The sequence below is a fragment of the Drechmeria coniospora genome, chromosome 03, assembly GCF_001625195.1.
Source record: "Drechmeria coniospora strain ARSEF 6962 chromosome 03, whole genome shotgun sequence".
NCBI classification, from domain to species: Eukaryota; Fungi; Ascomycota; class Sordariomycetes; order Hypocreales; family Ophiocordycipitaceae; genus Drechmeria; species Drechmeria coniospora.
Genome location: NC_054391.1, coordinates 2,764,512 through 2,782,113, shown reverse-complemented (window position 1 = coordinate 2,782,113; position 17,602 = coordinate 2,764,512). Strand labels below are relative to the sequence as shown.

Below are 17,602 nucleotides of genomic sequence, written 5' to 3'. Positions count from 1 at the left end.
CCGCACTAGACAATATTGGGCACCAACAGCGCCCGTCACACGGTGCAGCAACACCCTAAGTAAGTAAGTACTGATAGGTACTCGCACGTCGCAACTGTACTAATGTACTAGGGGTATGCATGGAAGCACGATGCTGCACAACGGGTCCTTCCGACAGCTTCTCTGCAGCGCGCTTCTCACAAATACTGCCAGAATCGGCAAGGTCTCGATTTCCCCCACGGTCACGGCGATCTGTAGCCGATGTTGCAATTACTTGCATTACAGTACAAGTACGGAGTATTACAGTAGGTTAGTAATTCACCCACGTACTCCGTACAGAGTACAACAACAAAGCATGTACACTTACAGTACTCGTGCAATTTTCCTACCTCGATCGGAGCACCGTACGCAGAATATATCGAATACCCCCTCCACAAATGCCCAACCTCGAGCATGGTTTGTTCTGCCTATTCAGCTACATGTAACTATTCTCGTCATTTTGTCCCCTCATGTACAACACATGCTCATGATGCGAGCGCAATGTCAATGTGAGATTTCGCAATGGTGCAGCCGAGCAAACAAACATGACGTTCGCGCCTGCGCACCGCACAACTCTCGCCGTCTCCAAGAATAAACTGTTGAACAAAACAAATTTGACCCTCTACGACGTCCGCGGAACCCTCCGATATCTCTGCCACGAAGGAGTACTGCCGCCTGTTTCCAATCGAAACTGCCATATTGTTTTGGTTGTTGGCGGATCCGTTATGGTAATATATTGGTCCCCATGTGTCTACTTGGTGGGTACTAGGTACAGTACTAGGTAACACTTGCTTACAACAGGTACCGACCTAGTAGGTAGTACGGATACAGTAGGCACGGTATTATTACCTAGTACTCTGTCTTAGTATAGTATGTATGCTGTACGTAAGTTCAGTGCTCACACATTGGAGATGTATCCACAGGCGTGTGCCTCTGTGCGCAAGTACTCAAGTGCAACCAAGTACTTACAGTACACCGTCGGGGCACAGCACCTGTAGTTACAGCACTCGATACCTGTAGAGTACGGAGTAGCGTACTGACACAATGTGCATGTACCTTGGTATCTCGCGCTCCGACCCTCCGTCCGCATGCCCGTACCCACGACAACGACCTGACAAAGCAAAGACAACCCCGAAATCCCCACCATCACGAAAGAGTCTTGGTTGCGTCATACTGTGAACAACAAGCACAGCAGCGCAGCGCAGCTTCGCCATGATGACCGCCGACGACGATCAGCAAATCCTCGACGTGGTATCTACACCCCCGCTCCCCGTCCCCCTCCACTTCGCTTCCTGTAGATCCTCTGACGCGAGCGCCGCAGCTCTCGAGCATCCCCCATCACGTCCGTAAATACTCGGGCGACGTCGCCGACTTCATCGATCACGGCGTCGACCGCGCCGCCGAGGTCGTCCGCGACACTCTCGCATCCTCCAAATGGGTCCCAGACTCGATACGACCTAGCGTCCCGGCCAGGTCGCCCGTTGCCGTCGTCGCCTCGTCGCGCGTCGAGCAGCTGCAGGACTGGCTCTCTCGGCACAGGCTCCTGGTCGGCGTCGTCGTCGTCGTCTGCGGCACCGTCGCCTACAAGGGCTACCGGCAAAGCCGCTGGCTGAAAAAGACTAGAAGGGCGAAGAGGGCGAAGAACGGCGGCCGGACCGAGGTTGTCGTCATCGCCGGGTCGCCGACCCTGCCTCTGACCAAGTCCCTCTCGCTGGACATGGAGAGGCGGGGCTTCGTCGTCTACGTCGTCTGCAATGCGGCCGAGGATGAGCGCCTCGTCCACGCCTACTCGCGACCGGACATCCGCCCTCTGGCCGTCGACGTGACCAACGTACGTCTGCCCCCCCCCCCCCGCCCTACCCGTCCCGGGGCGCGCACCTTGCTGACATGACCCCCGCCGGCGACTAGCCCCCCGGCGCCGGGGCGGCCATCGAATCGTTCGCCGGCTTCCTGCAATCATCCCAGTCCCCCGGCCCTCACATGAAGCCGAACCGGTTGACTCTCGCCTCCGTCCTGCTCATTCCCAGCCTGCACTACCAGACGTCACCCATCGCCACGATTCCGCCCTCGAGCTTCGCCGACCTCTTCAACACCCACCTCCTCCAGCCCATCCTCACGATCCAGGCCTTCCTGCCACTTCTCACCTCCCGCCTGAATCCGCCCGGGGAGAGGTGGATCCCGCCCAAGGTCTTGGTCTTCACGCCGTCCATCATCTCCTCCATCAACCCGCCCTTTCACGCTCCCGAGGCGACCGTCTGCTCGGCCCTTGCCGCCTTCACCGAAGTCCTGACGGCGGAGCTCCGACCGCTCGACATTCCCGTCACGCACATGCAGCTTGGAACCTTTGACTTTGCCGGCTTCGTGCCCGCCCGGGCCGCTCTGTCGGCCTCGGGCTGCCCCCGGGACCCGCTCGTTTGGCCGGATGGCGCTCGGCACGCCTACGGCCGCAACTTTCTCGCCCAGACCAGCTCCGCCATCTCCGGCGGTCGCATCAGGGGTCTCAAGGGCAGCTCGCTCCGTCGGCTGCACAACACCGTCTTCGACGTCATCGACGGCTCCGTCGCCACCGACTCGGTCCGCATCGGCCTCGGTGCCAGCGTCTATGGTGTCGTCGGCCGCTGGGCCCCGCGCGGCCTCGTCTCGTGGATGATGGGCATCCGCCGCGTGGACGAGCTGTCGACGTGGAAGACGAGCTCGTGCGAAGGATCGTCGTGCGAGGAGAGCGACGACGGCGAGGCCATGGCGGCCACCGACTTTGTCGCCGTCCCGTCCGAGCGCAACGTCTGGAACTCGGACGCGGCAGAGAGCAACCTCTAGGTGCCACCCGCGGCCGTGCCGTGGAAGGGTGGGCGATCATGTGCCGTGGTTGCGCATGTGCCGGCGGAAGATCGCCTTTGGCTGGCTGCACATAGGGCCGACGATACATGGTCATCTGCCGTGTAGGAAATAAACATTCTTCACTCGTCGCCCTTGTCTCGGGACTCCTTCTGGGTATCTGTCGTATGCAATGCACATGAGGAACCCAATCTGCACGCGCCCGGGGCATCGGGTTCGTCGTCTTGCTCCCGCTCGCTCGGCGGTGCCCCGAGGAGGAGCGGCTTCTAATGCCCTCTTCCTCGAAACCTCCCCTTGCCGCCGCCCCGCCACTTGCCGCCGCCGCCTCCTCCGCCGCCGCCGCCTCCGGCCCCCCGGCCATGACGCCCAAACCTGCCGTCGTCGCGATCCCTCGGTCCATCCCTCATCCTGTGTTCGGCTTCCTCCTCCCCCCTGAGGGCGGCCATCTCGAGCCTGTGTTCCTCCTCCTTCTTCATCTCGTCCGACTTGAGCGTCGGCTTGTCCAGATCCTTTCGCCACTTGGGATGCGCCTGCTTGCACTTGGGCCCGTCGGGGCAGAAGCCGGCAAGGTAGAACTCGCACAGCTTCCGCCGGACGTGCTTCTTCGAGCAGAGGGGGCCGAGGGGGCAGAAGCCCATGTCGTAGTGCGGGCAGGGCGGTAGGCGCGACATGGGGTCGACGTGCAGGTAGAGGCACTCCTCGCCGTTGGAGCAGTAGCCGTTGCGCATGAAGAAGTTGCACTCAGGCATCTTTCGCAGGTTATACTCGTGCAGAAACTCGCAATGCTCGCCCTTTTTGCAGAGCCCGCGCAGCCAGTGCTTGCAGACGAGCGAGTTGAGCCCGCCCGTGGGCTGCGACGTCTTGCCGTCGGAGACGTGCCGCTCCGGGCAGCGCGTGCCGTTGGGGCATGCTCCCGACTGGTAGGCCTTGCACACGGCACGGTCGGGGGGCAGGCCGACTTGGTAGGTTTGGCGGAGGAAGGGTGAGAATCGGAAGCTGTAGCTCTGGGGCGCCGCGTGGTGGAGGATGATGGTCGTCGGGGAGCTCTTGGTTTTCGTGACCGTCGTCTCCATCGGGGCGGCGGCGGGAGGACCTCCTCTCCCGAATCCCGGCTCGACTGTGGGAAGGTGTTCTTTATGCCGCCGTGACTCTGTGACTCTGCAGGGTATGCGAGCGGGCGTATGCGGACGGCGGTACGTGGTTGATGGGACGTGTTGGTCTCGCGCGCAGATGAAGGAGTGACGGAAGCTTGAAAACCGTACAGAAGGCTGCTGACAAACCAGCTAGGTGGTGGCTCGGCTCGGTATGTAAATACAAGTACTGTACTCCGTGCTGTACAGTAAGTACTGTATGTAGATGTACTACAGTGTGCTACTCCGTACTCCGTACTGTACAGTAAGTACTGTATGTAGGTGTAATGCAGTGTGCTACTCCGTATTCCGTACTGTACAGTAAGTACTGTATGTAAATGTAATACAGTGTGCTATTCCGTACTCCGTACTGTAATTAGTTCATATTTATCATTACTACAGTATTAATACCACTAGCTTCCATACGTCGACCTCAGGTGCGCGCTATAGGGTAGGCCAGTTGCGGCTATTTCATCGGTAGCCCTTCACAACAATCACCAAAACATGAAATAAGTGTGCCGCAAGCGTCTGGTTTTTTACCTGCTGCTATTACCTGGTCGACTTCTCCTCGTTCCTGTCTCCATATCCATCTGCTGACATCGGGAATCTTTACGAACCTAGCTCATACGACAATTCAGGACATCTGCCTGGCGCTTCCTCGACCATGATTCATGGTGATGTGCTGCGTATTGCGTAGTCATCAGCCTTCGCCAATCACGGACGCACCGCTGGACGACGAAGACGTCGAAATAGCCATGACTACATATACCATAGTACAAAATATCCCTTGTAGTACCTACCCGTATGGTACGTGGTTCAATTCCTGCCGTGCCCGACTTAGTGATTGATGTGTAGTGTTACATTGCCTTGTGTTTAACCTCGCACGGTGTCTCCCTCGGAGCACCCGTCGCATCCCATGGTGTTTTCCGTTTGCACTCCGTTGATGAATGGTGAATCGCTTCGCGATAGGCTCCCCGGCCAACCTCTCCAGGGGTTGGCCAAGCCTCGATCGAGGGTGGCCCCGGACCGGAGGGCGCCCGATGCCGTATCGAACAGGTCCGCACGCCGGGCGACGGCGTTTGGATCAAAAGTAATGCCCCGACTCGGACATGTACTGCTCCTTCTTCTGGCCGTAGCAGAAGCAGCAGTTGACGTAGCGGTGGATGTTCTTGTCCTCGAGGCTCCTCCTCACGAGCCGCACGAGCTCTATCCTCTCGTAGTGGGGGATGTTCAGGGCCGCCAGGGGCTTCGCCGCCAGGGCGTCGAGGGAGTCGAGTATGATGGTCTTCATGAAGAGGCCGAGCGTCTTGAGGTGCTTGTCGCGCGGCCAGGTGCCGATGGGGACCCTCTTGACGACGCACCGGATGTTGGTGAAGCCGGCGCGGTCGAGTATGTCCTCGAGCTCCGTCGTGCGCATGGGATCGCAGCCGAAGGCGCGCAAGCCCTGGACGGCCGAGTCGTAGAATATGCGGAGCGGGTCGTCGGGAGCCATGGTGCCGTCGTCGCAGTGTATCTGGGGGATGACTTCTTGAAACTCGACCCAGCCCCCGTTCCGGACGCGCCTGCAACCGGTCAGCCACCTGCCCTGGCGAGGTCTCGCGCGCCTCCTCGACGGTAACGTACGGGTGCGTCTTCCGCAGGACGGCCGAGACGTCGCGCAGGATGCCGGCCATGCCCCGGAAGTGGACGAGGTCGTAGTTGGAGCCGTGGAGCCAGTCGGGCTCCTCGCAGTCGTCGACAAACATGCGGACGTTGACGGGAACCCACTTGGGCTGGATGGCGGACAGGTCGGTGCCGATGACGCTGGCGCTGGGGTAGACGTCGGCCACTGCGTCGCACGCCGTGAGCTAGGTCCGCGGCCGAGGGGGAGGAGGCTGCGGGGAGGGGCATTTACCGTCGATGGCCCAGCTTCCTGCGCGCGGAGGTCGTCAGCGTCGGGGAGGCACGCCGGGGAGGGGGAGGGGGTGAGGGACGACGTGAGGGGACGACGTACCGGTGCCGGTTCCGATGTCGATTATCTTTTGCGGGTGCTGGCCGACGTCGGCGTAGAAGAGGTGGCCGCCCTGCGCAGCACGTCAGCCCGCCGTCTCCTTCGCTCGTGGCCGTCGACGGCCGGGGTTCGGGGACGCACGGTAAGCTCCAGCATCATCGCGTGGTTCGTCTCCTCCCGCTGCTGCTCCTGCCGGTCGTTGGGCAGCGGGTACCGGCCCTTTCGGTACCCGTGATAGCGGCGGCCGTAGGCCACCTCGTCCTCGTAGACGCTCGGCGGCACCGACGTCGACTGGCCGCACGACATCTGCGAGCGGCGGTCGTCGGCCTGGGCGTCCACCTCCATGGGGAACAGGTCGAACTCGTCCGTCTCATGGCTCGCGACGGTCGGCGTGAAGACGGCCTCGACGTCGGGCGCCGTCGAGACGACGGAGAAGGAGCCGTCGTCGTCGTCGACATCCCAACTCCTGTCGTCGTCGTTGATGTAGGCGGCCGCGCATCTTCGTGGTTGGTGAGACATTGCAGCAGGTGCCAACGTCATGGCACCGAAGTCATGCGAGTGGTGGGCAGGGTGAGGGGATGGAAGGAAAAGCAGAGCCGGCGGCGGTACATGCCTACATGTACCTCGTCGTCGTCAAAGAGTGTACGGGCGGGCAGCTGAGGTAGGTATATGTACGCGCAAAGGCCGGCCGAGGCAGGGTATGGTATGCAAGCAAGCAGGCAGGCAGGCAGGCAGGCAGGCAGGCAGGCAAGTACTGTAAAACTGTAAGTAAGTACTCGTCGGCGAGTGCGTCGAGCGCTCCGTACCTACGAGTACGGATAATGCTCCGTATGAAGAGCCGAAATCCTCGTAATCGAACGTACTCGGCCAAGCTGGGTTTTTGTTCGCAAACCTTACCTCCTAGGTTAGGGCGTCTTTAATTAGCACCACCCATTCGTGCAAGCACCCAACCTACCTTGCAAGTCAAGTGGAACCTTGGCCACGCCACCTGCATGGGATCCGTGCGAGCTAACCGCCGTGCTCGTACGGAGTACCCGTTTCCGTTCCCCTTCTCGCGTAGCGTTCTTCCCTCTCAGCTGAGAGGCAGATGGGAGCGACGAAAGGCTCGTGAGGACGGCCGAGCGACGGGTGAGAATTCTTGCCGGTGGCTTTCGTCGCCCTGCCCTTGTCCTCGTGCCCGGACGAGTTCGTGCAAGGCAAGTACCATGCACGTACCTACCTACCAAGGTACAGAGGTGGTGTGCGTGCAAGTACTTACTGTACTGTACATGCAAGCAAGTACTTGCTTGCAAGCAAACAAGTACGCTGCGAGCAAGGTACCGGAGAATTTACTGCCATGTACTCGTACGTACCGTGCAAGTACATGGAGCACTCCGTACACCCGCCCAAGTACAAACCGGAGAGCCCGTGGATACTTTAACGGTACCTATACCACCGCCTGAGAGACCTTACTCGTTCCATTATGCGAGCAAGTAAGTACTCTGTACAGTACTTGCAGAGTACTTGTGCTCAAGAATATACTGTACAGTGCTTGCAACTACTGTACTTGCAACTACAGTACACGTACCGCCCAGGACGGTCCGCCACACTTGCTGGAAACACCCGTCCCGCCACGTAGCAGTGCAATCGCAATCAATGCTGCGTACCGCTTGGAGCATGTTCTCGCAAGTTGGGACGAGCACATGCAATCGTGCGGAGGTATGCGGTGTCGTGGCTAGGAACAGGAAGATGGTACGACGGCCGTATGCCTATAGGCCTTGGTGGCTACCTAAGTACAAGTTCCCCGTAGGTACTTGGCATACTGCACTCCGTACTTACTGTACACATTTATTACCTCCTAGTACCTGAGAACGGAGCAGACCCTGCGCTGCAACCAAGTACTATGCAAGTACTGTCGTTGTACTGCCCAGACTTACTCAAGTACAAGGTACTAGTACACAGTACTTATATGTACATGCAACATGTACATTCATAGGAGTACTTGCTTTACTTACTTAAGTACTTACTTACTTACTGCAAGTACTAACTAAGTACCTAAGTACATAGACGTTCGAATCAGAGGCCTTGCCCCATACTTACTGCCGCTCATATCATGTATCGTATCTACCTGCCAAAGTACCGTCCGGACAGAGTCATACGCGCATGCGCTCCCTCTCCTTTGAAGCGGATGCATTACTCGTTCCCCTTCCCAATCCACAATCCGCCTTCTCAATTGGCCAGGCGAGTTCGCCCGCGGGTCCATGTGCCACGCGTGCGCCGGGCTAGGAACTGCGCATCATGTATTTGCAAGTACTTACTTACTGTACTTGCTGTCCTTACGGAGCACGGATACTCCGTACACCTGCCGTGGTTGTGCTTGCGTGCACTCCGCCGCCGGCCTGTACCGCCGCCTGCCTGCGGTTCGCATCGTACGCATCAAGCGGCCGCCTCCCCAGGTGCGACAGCAGCTCGTGGCGGCTTGCGGCACGTGAAATCGAACTTCGTGCAGGGGACAACCGACGGAGAACGCCTTCCGACGATTGCGTGGGCATGCCTTCCGAAAGCCACCAACGGGCAAGCCGCTCGCCACCAATGCAGGTCGCGGCAGCTTACGGAGTATGGCTGCTGGCTGGCCTCCACTCGGCCGCTTGTTGCAGAACCGTCGTGGCCTGGTGGACTGCACCGTGTCTCGACTCGTCCGCCACCCCATCATCTCGCGTCCACAATGCCGTCGAGCAGCCAGGTTTCCCCTCCCCCCCACCTCCCTCTCCTCCCCCCCCGGCTCCCCGTTTTTTTTGCCTTTGAACTTCGCCTTGGTTGGATGGAAGTTGCTGTCGTCGCCGACCAACCTAACCTGTCACGCCTCCAACTCGCAATCTTCCTCCGCCGGCCGCTCGTCACCATTCGTCACCAGCGTCACCAGACCAGGCCTCGCCCTGCTGATCCAGGCCACGCCATCCTTGCCGACCCCCCGCATCCCTCCCCCCCGCCCGGGGGAGGCTAGCCAGCTATTGCCAACCCTCGGCAGCACCGAGGCCAGAGCCAAACGGGAGGGTCTCTCGACGGCGGGCGAGGGCGAGCCTCTCTGCTTGCAGGAGCCTGCCCGCCTGCCCGCGGCAGCAGCCAAGCTTGCCACCTTGGAGCACCGGCCGTACTTACTTACAGTACCTTGCAGGTAAGTACTGTACTTGTGGGCGCCTGCTGCCGCGCGCAAAGCACCCTATGGCGGGGTCGCAGTGCCTGTCTCGACGGCGCCGGCCCGGTACTAACCTGCCCACCCAAGGTTTCCGCTACCCACCAGCCCGCGCTGTCGCCCACGGTGCTAGGCACCCGTCTGCCGCGAGCAGGCCCTGCCTGGCCCGAAGGTGCTCGGAAGAAGGGCCTCTGCAGGTGCTGCTACGGCGCTGGTCATCATCGACAACCCCCTCCGTCCCGCGGCTCCCTTCCAGCACCTCGTAGGGACCGGCCCGGCTGAGGTGGCGGATTGTAGCGTGCTGAGCCGCCGCCTGTAATCCTCGGGCTCCATTGGCCTACCGCAAATGGGTGAAACCCATCCTGATCCGTACTCGTCATCCACTGCCTCTCACTGCACCACCCGTCCTTGGATTGGTGGTGTCATCTCTACCCTTGTCTAGCAAGCGTAGCCGAGCAAGAAGCATCATGTCATGAGTCCGTCTCTGCTTGGCTGCATCCCTAGCTCGATGCGTTGGGGACGATGTGTCCTGCTTGACCATGAACGCCAAAGCCTGTCGGCTGTCGCGGTGCTGAACGCTCGACTGACATGCCAGCACATCACGCCGCCATGGCCGGGGTAAAGTTGAGATGGAAGAGGAATAGAGATGGAAAGATGACACGCGGTCGACTATTTTCCCCTTTCCTATCGCTCCGAGTCCAACTACTCCGTACGGCTGGCTGTCCGCAATGGACACGAGCGAGTCGGTTCATACGCCTGCTTAGCACCCCAGCACTCCAAGGGCACCACCTGCCAATAGTTGCGCGGCAACAGTGGCAGTGAGTGCTGTAGTTGTAGGTACCCGTTACGCCGTAACAGTGCTGCTGGTAGCTGGTGGCACCGCCGGCTGAGCGGTCAGTCGTACATGCACGTACAGCTTCCACCCAAAACCCCCTAGGAGCTCTCGAGGTGGTGGTTTTCTATTTGCAGCGACGGCAATGCGATGGACAGGGTCACGATAATTTGGCAGCTTGCGCACACGGGCCACAACTCCAGGAGTGTGAATACTTGTGTTCTGACAACGACCGGCTGCACTATTCAGACGCAGTTCAACGGCGGGCGTCGGTTGGTCTTTTGATCAGCGCGTATCGCGTATCGATAAGATAACGCGCCGAACCTCTCATCCACCCCTCCTCGTCCTCTCAAACACTCCACTAATGGTGCAACGTGCATGTACAGTATTTCTTACTGTGCTTGTACCTACCTGCATGGTCGGGACGGACGACGGCATCGCCATCACTTTAATCACGCGAGTAGACGAGCTTCACAATCGTCCTTGTCCGCCATCCAGCAAAACATGCTCACCGTACGGGCCAGGTACTGCCTCTAGACTGAACTCTTCACCCCTGCGGCGAATTTCCCTCGGCTCTCCCTCGGCTCTACCTACCTCGCCGCCTCGCCTGATCAAGGCCGTCATCCATCCACCTCCTGCATCCGTCACCCGCCAGACTCATCGCCATGTCGGACAGAGAGCAGCAGCCAGAGTCGGCACCGTCTCCGTCGGTGACGGATGCCGCCGAAGCGTTGGCGCCGCCGCTTCAAGACGGCCGTGACTATCCCGACGAATCCAGCTCGGCGCTGCCGCGGGACCCTCCGCCGTTCGAGCCGCTTTTCACCCTCTTGACCAACGTGACGACCAACGCGACTGTCCATCCGCGCGTGCAATACCTCTTCTCCGACGATGACACCTCTGTCCTGTCAAATGCACCTCCGGCCGGGCAGCGAGCCGTCGTTGTCGATCTCGCCCCTTCGGCCGACAACGCCCGCTGGGCCGTCTCCTCCACGTCGAGCCTGACGTCGGACTTTGCCATCACGGGCTCCCGCATTTCCGGCCCGTCGGCCGACGGAGGTGATGCGCCCGACTCGGGTGCGTCGGCGGCGACCCTGCGCGTCGAAGGTGTGGAGAGGGAACCCGTGGATCCGCGATCGGATGGTTCGCCTGGCGGCAGCGCTGGCACCGTCGCGGCTGGGAGGGAGGACATGGTAGCCCTCTCCGACGACTTTCGCCGGAGAATGGACGTGTTGAGAAGTGTTGTCGGCGAGGGAGAGAAACGCAGAGAAGCTTCTGCGAACCAACAGATGTCCCTGCGAGAAACTCGGGGTCCGTAACGGGGAGGCTTTGTGCCTTCTCCGGCCTCCACCGTGACGGTCGCGGTGCTTTGTTGGCAATCCGTCACCAATCAGCAGAGCCTACTTGTACATATTTTCTTCTTCCACGGCAATGATACCCCCATTTTTCCACGGCCAAGCACAAACGTCGTAGACGTACAGGCCGCAGGCGATTGAACCGTTCACTCCCACATGGTCTTCCCCATCAGGCTGAACAGGTCCCGCATCAATTTGGCTTTCTGCGCCGTGGCACGACGGGGACAGCACGGCGGGGGAAGCGCGGCAGGTCCTGCCTGCGGGACCTCGATCGTCTCCTGGAATGAAGCGAATCGAGATCGACACGTCGGCAAGGTTTCATGCACTGGTATGTCGGGTCCATGGAGCAAAATCCGGCGCGAGAAAAGAAAACAAAAAAGTGTAATTAAAACTTTATACTAAACGCCCCCTATGCCAAACTCTAATATTCGGGACCACAAGCCAGCCAAGCCCACCTACCCGCCCCCAGGCAGGGTTCAGGCGCATGCCGCGAGGGATATGAAATAAAATCCGAAGGAAGATCCAACGCGGCTTCGCATCTGGAAGCAGCAGCAGGCCGTACATTAACTTTCCCGGGCCGAATCACCCTCGAGTTTTACGACGGCGATGCTTCGCCTCATTCCGCGACGGGTGACGGTCCAACGTCGTCCCTCCAGAGAAAAGGCCCCCAAATGACGCACAGGACTGATATACTTTGACGGCCACTTTATACAATGCTGCGAGAGAGAAAAATAGAGATCCGTTTCCGCTAGGCTGTTCCGCGTCCGTCCGTGTTTTGTTGCCGGGGGCGAATTGATTTTGTGCGTTGCTGTGACCGGAACGGGACCGAATCGATCATTGTATTTGCGGAATATGAAGACGCTGGTGGACCAGGGCCATCTGGTCCGAGGCGATTGTGTCAGCACCTTCTCGCACATGGTCCGCGAGGGCGTCGGCAACCGGTATGGCGATATTCTCGATGACGTCTCGCTTGGCTTTGTTTCCTCCGGTCGTGCCGCGGATGACAAAGATGTAGATGAGGACGATGATGATGACAACGATGATGATGGCCACTGCCAAGGTCAGCCACGATTCCAATGTTGGCACCAAGCCGAGCAGGGGGGGCGAGGCATACCGCTGATTCCCAGGCAGATCCACTTCTTCTTTCTCGTCTTGCGAGCCGTGTTGACGGCGACTCCCATCTCCTCGTTGCCCTTGTCCAGGTTGTCGACGACCTCCTCACCTTTTTGCTCAATCTGCATGACGGCAGCCTCCTGCTGGACGACGAGCGTGTCCATGTCCTGGAACAGCTGAGACAGCTCAACCATCTGCTGCTCAATCTTGACCAGCGCTTGGTGGCGATCCTGAACGGCAGAGAGGGCTGCGCGCGCGCGTCCCTGCCTGTCGCTCTGCATCAAGGCCTGGGAGAAGACCTGGCCGTTGCTGGTGTCCTCGACCGCCGCGCGAACCTCGTCCTCGGAAGCGTCGGGGCGCACGATGCGGTACTGGCGGGCCATCTGGTCCTGGGTGCGCTTTCGGAACTGGGACTCGACTTGCTGGTACTGCTGAATGGCGGCCTTTAGCCGGCGGTCGACTCGGCCGACCTGGGGGTTGTTCTTGGGAGTGCGCGAATCGGGGTTCGACTTGACGCTCCGGACACGCTCCGTCAGGCTGCGGTAGAGGGCCATCGTTTCCGAGGAGAGGGCGTCGAGATGACGGTTGTTGGCGCTCGATGCCGAACTGTCGGCGTCGTCCAGGGTCCGCGTCTGGATCATGCGGAGCTGGTCAAGGTTGCGGTCAATCTCGTCAATGCCACGATCAATGTCCCTGCACTCGTTGAGGATGCCGTTGGGGTCGCTGCCGGCCATGGAGCCAGCATTCTGGGCCAGGGGAGCCATCTCGACGGTGCCGCCTGGACGTTCTGTCAGGGTCGTCATCGAAGTGTGCTGCTGCAGTTGGTTGTATCTACCTCCATAGCCACCGTGCGCGGGCGCGTTCTGATCATAGCCATGGCCACCGTACGAGGGGCCTTGGCCGTAGTGAGGCTGCTGCTGGGCGGGAGCGCCATACTGGGGGCCGTTGTCCCGCTGATCGTAGGGGTTCGCCGGACCGCCGTATCTATCCCGTCGCCGTCAGTCAAGACGAATTCGCAGGCGGCCGGCATTCGCATCGAGAATCGGCAAGGCGGCGAGGCATGCGACGAGGGGTGAAGGATACTAACCCGTACTGATGCGCCATGGTCGGTTAGCAAATGCACCTCAGCAAAGTCAAGACGGAGAGGTGAGCCGAAGCGAGAGCGAGAGCGAGAGGCAGGAGAGAGGCAGGAGAAAGGCAGGAGAGATGCAAGGAGAAGAGGAATTCGGAGAGGAAGCGGGTGTGCAGAGGGCAGGAGGGCGAGGATAATGTGTTGAAGAAAAGACGAGAGAGTCCCAAGTTCAAGTCGCCAGGCAGTGCATGAGCAGAGCTCTGTCGAGGCACAGCCGACCTGGGACCCGCCCGCGGCACATGATTGAAACGCGAACAGTAGGGAGACCAGAGGTGAAACACGAACACTCATGATGAAATGGGGAGCGCGATGGCTCGCGCTGCCGTCGGTCGGTCGAGCGGTGATGTATGCGAGTCGGTTCGGCTCGAAGGCTGGAGGGAAAGGGACGTTTTCGACGACGGTCGATGCTTCCGCGTGGTCGACGGTTGGTGATCCGAGGATTGCGGGAGTGGGAGGTTGGTTAGGTGGTAGAATGATGTTGATGATTGTGACGACTGGCCATCGAATGAAAAAGGGGGGGTTTGGGCTGGCCGCAGCGAAAAAGTACCACTGTTATGATTGGCCTGGCTCAGGCGCCAGCATTTTCCACGGCGATGGCAGTGCTTGTACCGGACACCTACGCCTTGGTACCTGCGTATCTGGGCAGCACCCTCCCTAGGTACCAACCAGCATAAGTCGATGCTCATTGCACCATGACCAGCACGGTCCCCCAGGCTCCAGGTACATACCCTCGTCCGGACGGTGATAGGGCGTTACCTGCAAGCTCATACCTAGGTACAACCTAGCGCTGCCACTCAGTGCACCTACACAGTACGAGCACACCAAAACAGAGGCATGTAGGTACTAGCCTAGCAGTAGCTTAGCCTGCAGACATGGGTGTTCCAAACAAGGAGCGCTCAACCTGCAACGACGATGCAGCCGTGCCGGATGCTGCTGTTTCACGGGAAGAAGCGGCGACGAAACTCGAGCTCGTTTCTGGAAAATAGGGCCTCCCAGTCTTCTCAAGAAGGGAGCATTCGAGAGCGCGCAGTACCACGTGTGCCTGTACCTACCGAGAGCAACAGTTGAATCCGTTCACTCGGCTGCCCATGCTGCTGCGCCATAGCTGGATGTTTGGTGGCGTCATGTTTCCTCAACGGCTGTTTCTGTAACCCTTGCTGCTATTAGTAGTTCCCATCTTGTAAGTTCACCTGCCTGCAAACAGATAGCAACAGCAACGATTGGGCCCTGGGTGCTGACCAATGACCAAGCTGGAGCAGAACAATTGGGTTCACTTGCACGGAGTAGGGCATCTCCGTAAACACTGTTGATACTGTTTCGGCCGCTCATGTCGGCTCTGTCCGCGGGATGATGATACACCACACTGCACGGAGCGCAACCCTCCTCACACGAACGCAGTCCTCGCGCATCGATCGATTTAGGAACCGCCCATCGGTACAGGCGATTGCAATCGACAAGCCCTCTTTTCTGGACGTGCCATGATGAGCAACCATGGATGAACAAAAATTCACCCGCAACGGACTACCGGTTGAACCGTTCCGGCCATGCACGGCTCCCATTCGATGAAGCAATCGTCTCATGGCCAACCGAGCCATCGAGCGGAGGACCCCTCTCGGCCATGTCCCCGTCACAGCACGGCATACGCGGAGACATAGCTGACGCTAAAGTCGTTTGGTCGTTGCACCAGGTTGCTGCGGTCGTAGAGCACGACTTTGAAGCGGTGCCTCGACTCGTCGTCGGATTCTCCCGCGAGATGCTCCAGCGCGGCCATGGCAACTCCGATCGGGTGTCTGCCGCAGACGGTGTTCTTGGTCTCCTTGATGTTCTCGGCAAAGGCGTCATACTTGCCGCTCACGACGGCTTCCATGGTAGCCTCGTCGAGCAATCGAATCGTCTCGTGGATGGGGGGTCCCGTCGGGGAAGCCTCCGCCCTGCTGAGCCTCCTCAGCTTGCCGATGTCGTTGCCGGCGCAGTACGGCATGTAGGAGAAGCGCTGGCCCCAGTGGCAGAAATCCGAGCTGATGATGAAGACGTTCGCCGGGTCTTTGAGGTGGGGGGCGAGGATCCTGCCAAAAGCCTTCTCCTCGGCCTGGTCGTTGTCCCCCACCAGGATGGGCACGATGGTCGGGAAGGCGTCGGGGGAGGAAAAGGTGCTACCGCAGCGTCTGTGGAGGTACGGCAGGTGCATTTCGAGGGAGTGCTCGTCCCGGTCCGACGACGGGGGGATGTCTGCCATCTCGCCCGCCTCCTTGACCTGCCGGATCGTGCTCCTGTCCACGGTAAAATCGCCATACGGAGTGGCATACTTTGCGTACGTCGTGACGGCGCACCCCTCCAGGTAGTATGTGTGCGAGGGCCCGAGGAGGAAGACACGCTTCGCGTTGCTGAGGTCGAGGCAGGCGTAGGCCCAGGCCGCGCATTTTCCCGAGTAGTCGTAGCCGGCGTGGCTGGGTGTGCCCTGTCAGATTGGGGGGGGGGGGGGGGGTTCATGGCAGGGCAGGACCATCGTGGTCGATACTTACGGGGCGATGATGATCCTGGCCCCGGGGATCGGCAGGGAGCTGCCGTTGACCGTCTGGGGGACGGCGGCGAGATATCCGTCGAGCTGGCCGTCGAGCTCGGGGAGCGCTCGGGGATACCATGTGCCGGCCTTTCCTGCCGGTCGAGTAGCCATGCTTGCGTCGAAGCAAGGCTGAAGGTGGCCGAGAGGAGAGGCTTGGGAATTACGCTGGTCGATCACGCTGGTCGAAGTACGAGTAAGATCGGTTGATCGATGGGAGGAGATGGACTCGTTGGGCTCGCATGCGGGGTTGGATGAATGAATTACCTAAGTTGGCAGGACTGGCAGGTGGGTAGGGTGGTGCGGTGAGGCAGACGGGGGTTGCCTCTCGGAATAGGCAGACACACACACTACCTCACAATACCACTACAATACAGTACACCTGCCACGTGTGTGGTATCAAACAAGTACCGCATTCACGGCGTGCCCGTACGTGTACGTGCAGGTATGACATGTTTACGCTGGGTAAGCCTCGACGGATCTACCCGTGGCTAGGAGGAGACGTGCACGGCTGATCAGTGCACCACTTAATTCTCGACGTGTTTCGATTCTTCGTCCCAAGTAACTGCGCCGGCACTGTGACCGAGAAGCAAAAGGCCGGGTTAATCTAGACACAGGCACTTTTATTTACATGTTCATTCATGCATGCATGCATGCACACGTGAACCTTTATCGCCGTAGCCGTTGCCAGGCATGTGTGTACTTGTAGCCGGAGGATGGTGAAATAACCATGACCTGGGGCGACATAATACCATTAATACAGGGTAGGGTCGGTGCCAAGTGAGTGGTGTGTGACCATCGTCGGTGGCAACTTAATAATAGCGTACGGAGTATGCGGAGGAATTGGCGGGAAAAAAGGACCAACTACAGTACGGAGCAATGCTATTACAAGTACTTCATACTGCGCATGTCCACCTATTGCTTGCTTGTACCCACCCAAGTGTACTCGTACGGAGGGCTTTGTGCTCCGCCGTGCAGTGAATCTTGGGTGGTCGACGCGGCGACGCCCTGCTAGTTCCATTCTGGAAAAGTACGGAGTTCATGCAGTCAGATCCGTACCCCGTAATTACTGCGCCGCCTGTACTCCGTACTCAGGTGTACATAAGCAAGTGCACTTGCATATATTCCAGACGCACTACTCAGATCTAGGTACGTACCCGCCCAAACATGCACGTCAAGCCTCTCGGAGGTACCCGCCGTCATATCTGCGCCGCCGCAGCGGGCAGCGCACGCCGGTTAGTGCAAATGTACTCGTGGCGCCAGGCATGCTGCCTCCTAGTATGTTCGATGTGAACGAGTCGTGCGTGTCACCATATGCGGGTACAAGCAAGTACAAGGGGGAGCGTACTAGTAAGTACTTACAGTACTCCTGTCAGGATCACATAAGTAGTTTGTTTGTTTGTTATATAATCTTCTCCCCAGCTGCTCCGTCCGATGACTGCTCCCCCCTCCGAGACTTTTGCACAGC

At 59.3% G+C, this 17,602-nt stretch overlaps 6 protein-coding genes across 6 annotated transcripts; 3 read left to right on the top strand and 3 right to left on the bottom strand.

Moving 5' to 3' along the window:
• Positions 1–1,230: 1,230 nt before the first annotated feature.
• Positions 1,231–2,835, top strand: DCS_06579 (uncharacterized protein; the record flags this gene model as incomplete). The annotated part of the gene is made up of 3 exons (XM_040803867.1): positions 1,231–1,290; positions 1,340–1,849; positions 1,927–2,835. 3 exons carry the CDS (start codon positions 1,231–1,233, stop codon positions 2,833–2,835), a joined length of 1,479 nt encoding a protein of 492 aa, XP_040653971.1.
• Positions 2,836–3,119: 284 nt separating this feature from the next.
• Positions 3,120–3,926, bottom strand: DCS_06578 (uncharacterized protein; the record flags this gene model as incomplete). The annotated part of the gene is made up of 1 exon (XM_040803866.1): positions 3,120–3,926. One exon carries the CDS (start codon positions 3,924–3,926, stop codon positions 3,120–3,122), a length of 807 nt encoding a protein of 268 aa, XP_040653970.1.
• A 1,141-nt stretch (positions 3,927–5,067) lies between these two features.
• Positions 5,068–6,513, bottom strand: DCS_06577 (uncharacterized protein; the record flags this gene model as incomplete). Its single annotated transcript, XM_040803865.1, has 5 exons — positions 5,068–5,545; positions 5,607–5,811; positions 5,878–5,895; positions 5,977–6,046; positions 6,115–6,513. 5 exons carry the CDS (start codon positions 6,511–6,513, stop codon positions 5,068–5,070), a joined length of 1,170 nt encoding a protein of 389 aa, XP_040653969.1.
• A 2,057-nt stretch (positions 6,514–8,570) lies between these two features.
• DCS_06576 (uncharacterized protein) lies at positions 8,571–9,464 on the top strand (the record flags this gene model as incomplete). The annotated part of the gene is made up of 2 exons (XM_040803864.1): positions 8,571–9,116; positions 9,279–9,464. The coding sequence occupies 2 exons, from the start codon at positions 8,571–8,573 to the stop codon at positions 9,462–9,464; spliced, it is 732 nt and encodes a 243-aa protein (XP_040653968.1).
• Positions 9,465–10,642: 1,178 nt separating this feature from the next.
• On the top strand, positions 10,643–11,293 carry DCS_06575 (uncharacterized protein; the record flags this gene model as incomplete). The annotated part of the gene is made up of 1 exon (XM_040803863.1): positions 10,643–11,293. The coding sequence occupies one exon, from the start codon at positions 10,643–10,645 to the stop codon at positions 11,291–11,293; it is 651 nt and encodes a 216-aa protein (XP_040653967.1).
• An 870-nt stretch (positions 11,294–12,163) lies between these two features.
• DCS_06574 (DUF52 domain-containing protein) lies at positions 12,164–16,248 on the bottom strand (the record flags this gene model as incomplete). The annotated part of the gene is made up of 6 exons (XM_040803862.1): positions 12,164–12,381; positions 12,444–13,220; positions 13,278–13,426; positions 13,825–14,100; positions 15,218–16,021; positions 16,097–16,248. The coding sequence occupies 6 exons, from the start codon at positions 16,246–16,248 to the stop codon at positions 12,164–12,166; spliced, it is 2,376 nt and encodes a 791-aa protein (XP_040653966.1).
• Between the last annotated feature and the right edge of the window lie 1,354 nt (positions 16,249–17,602).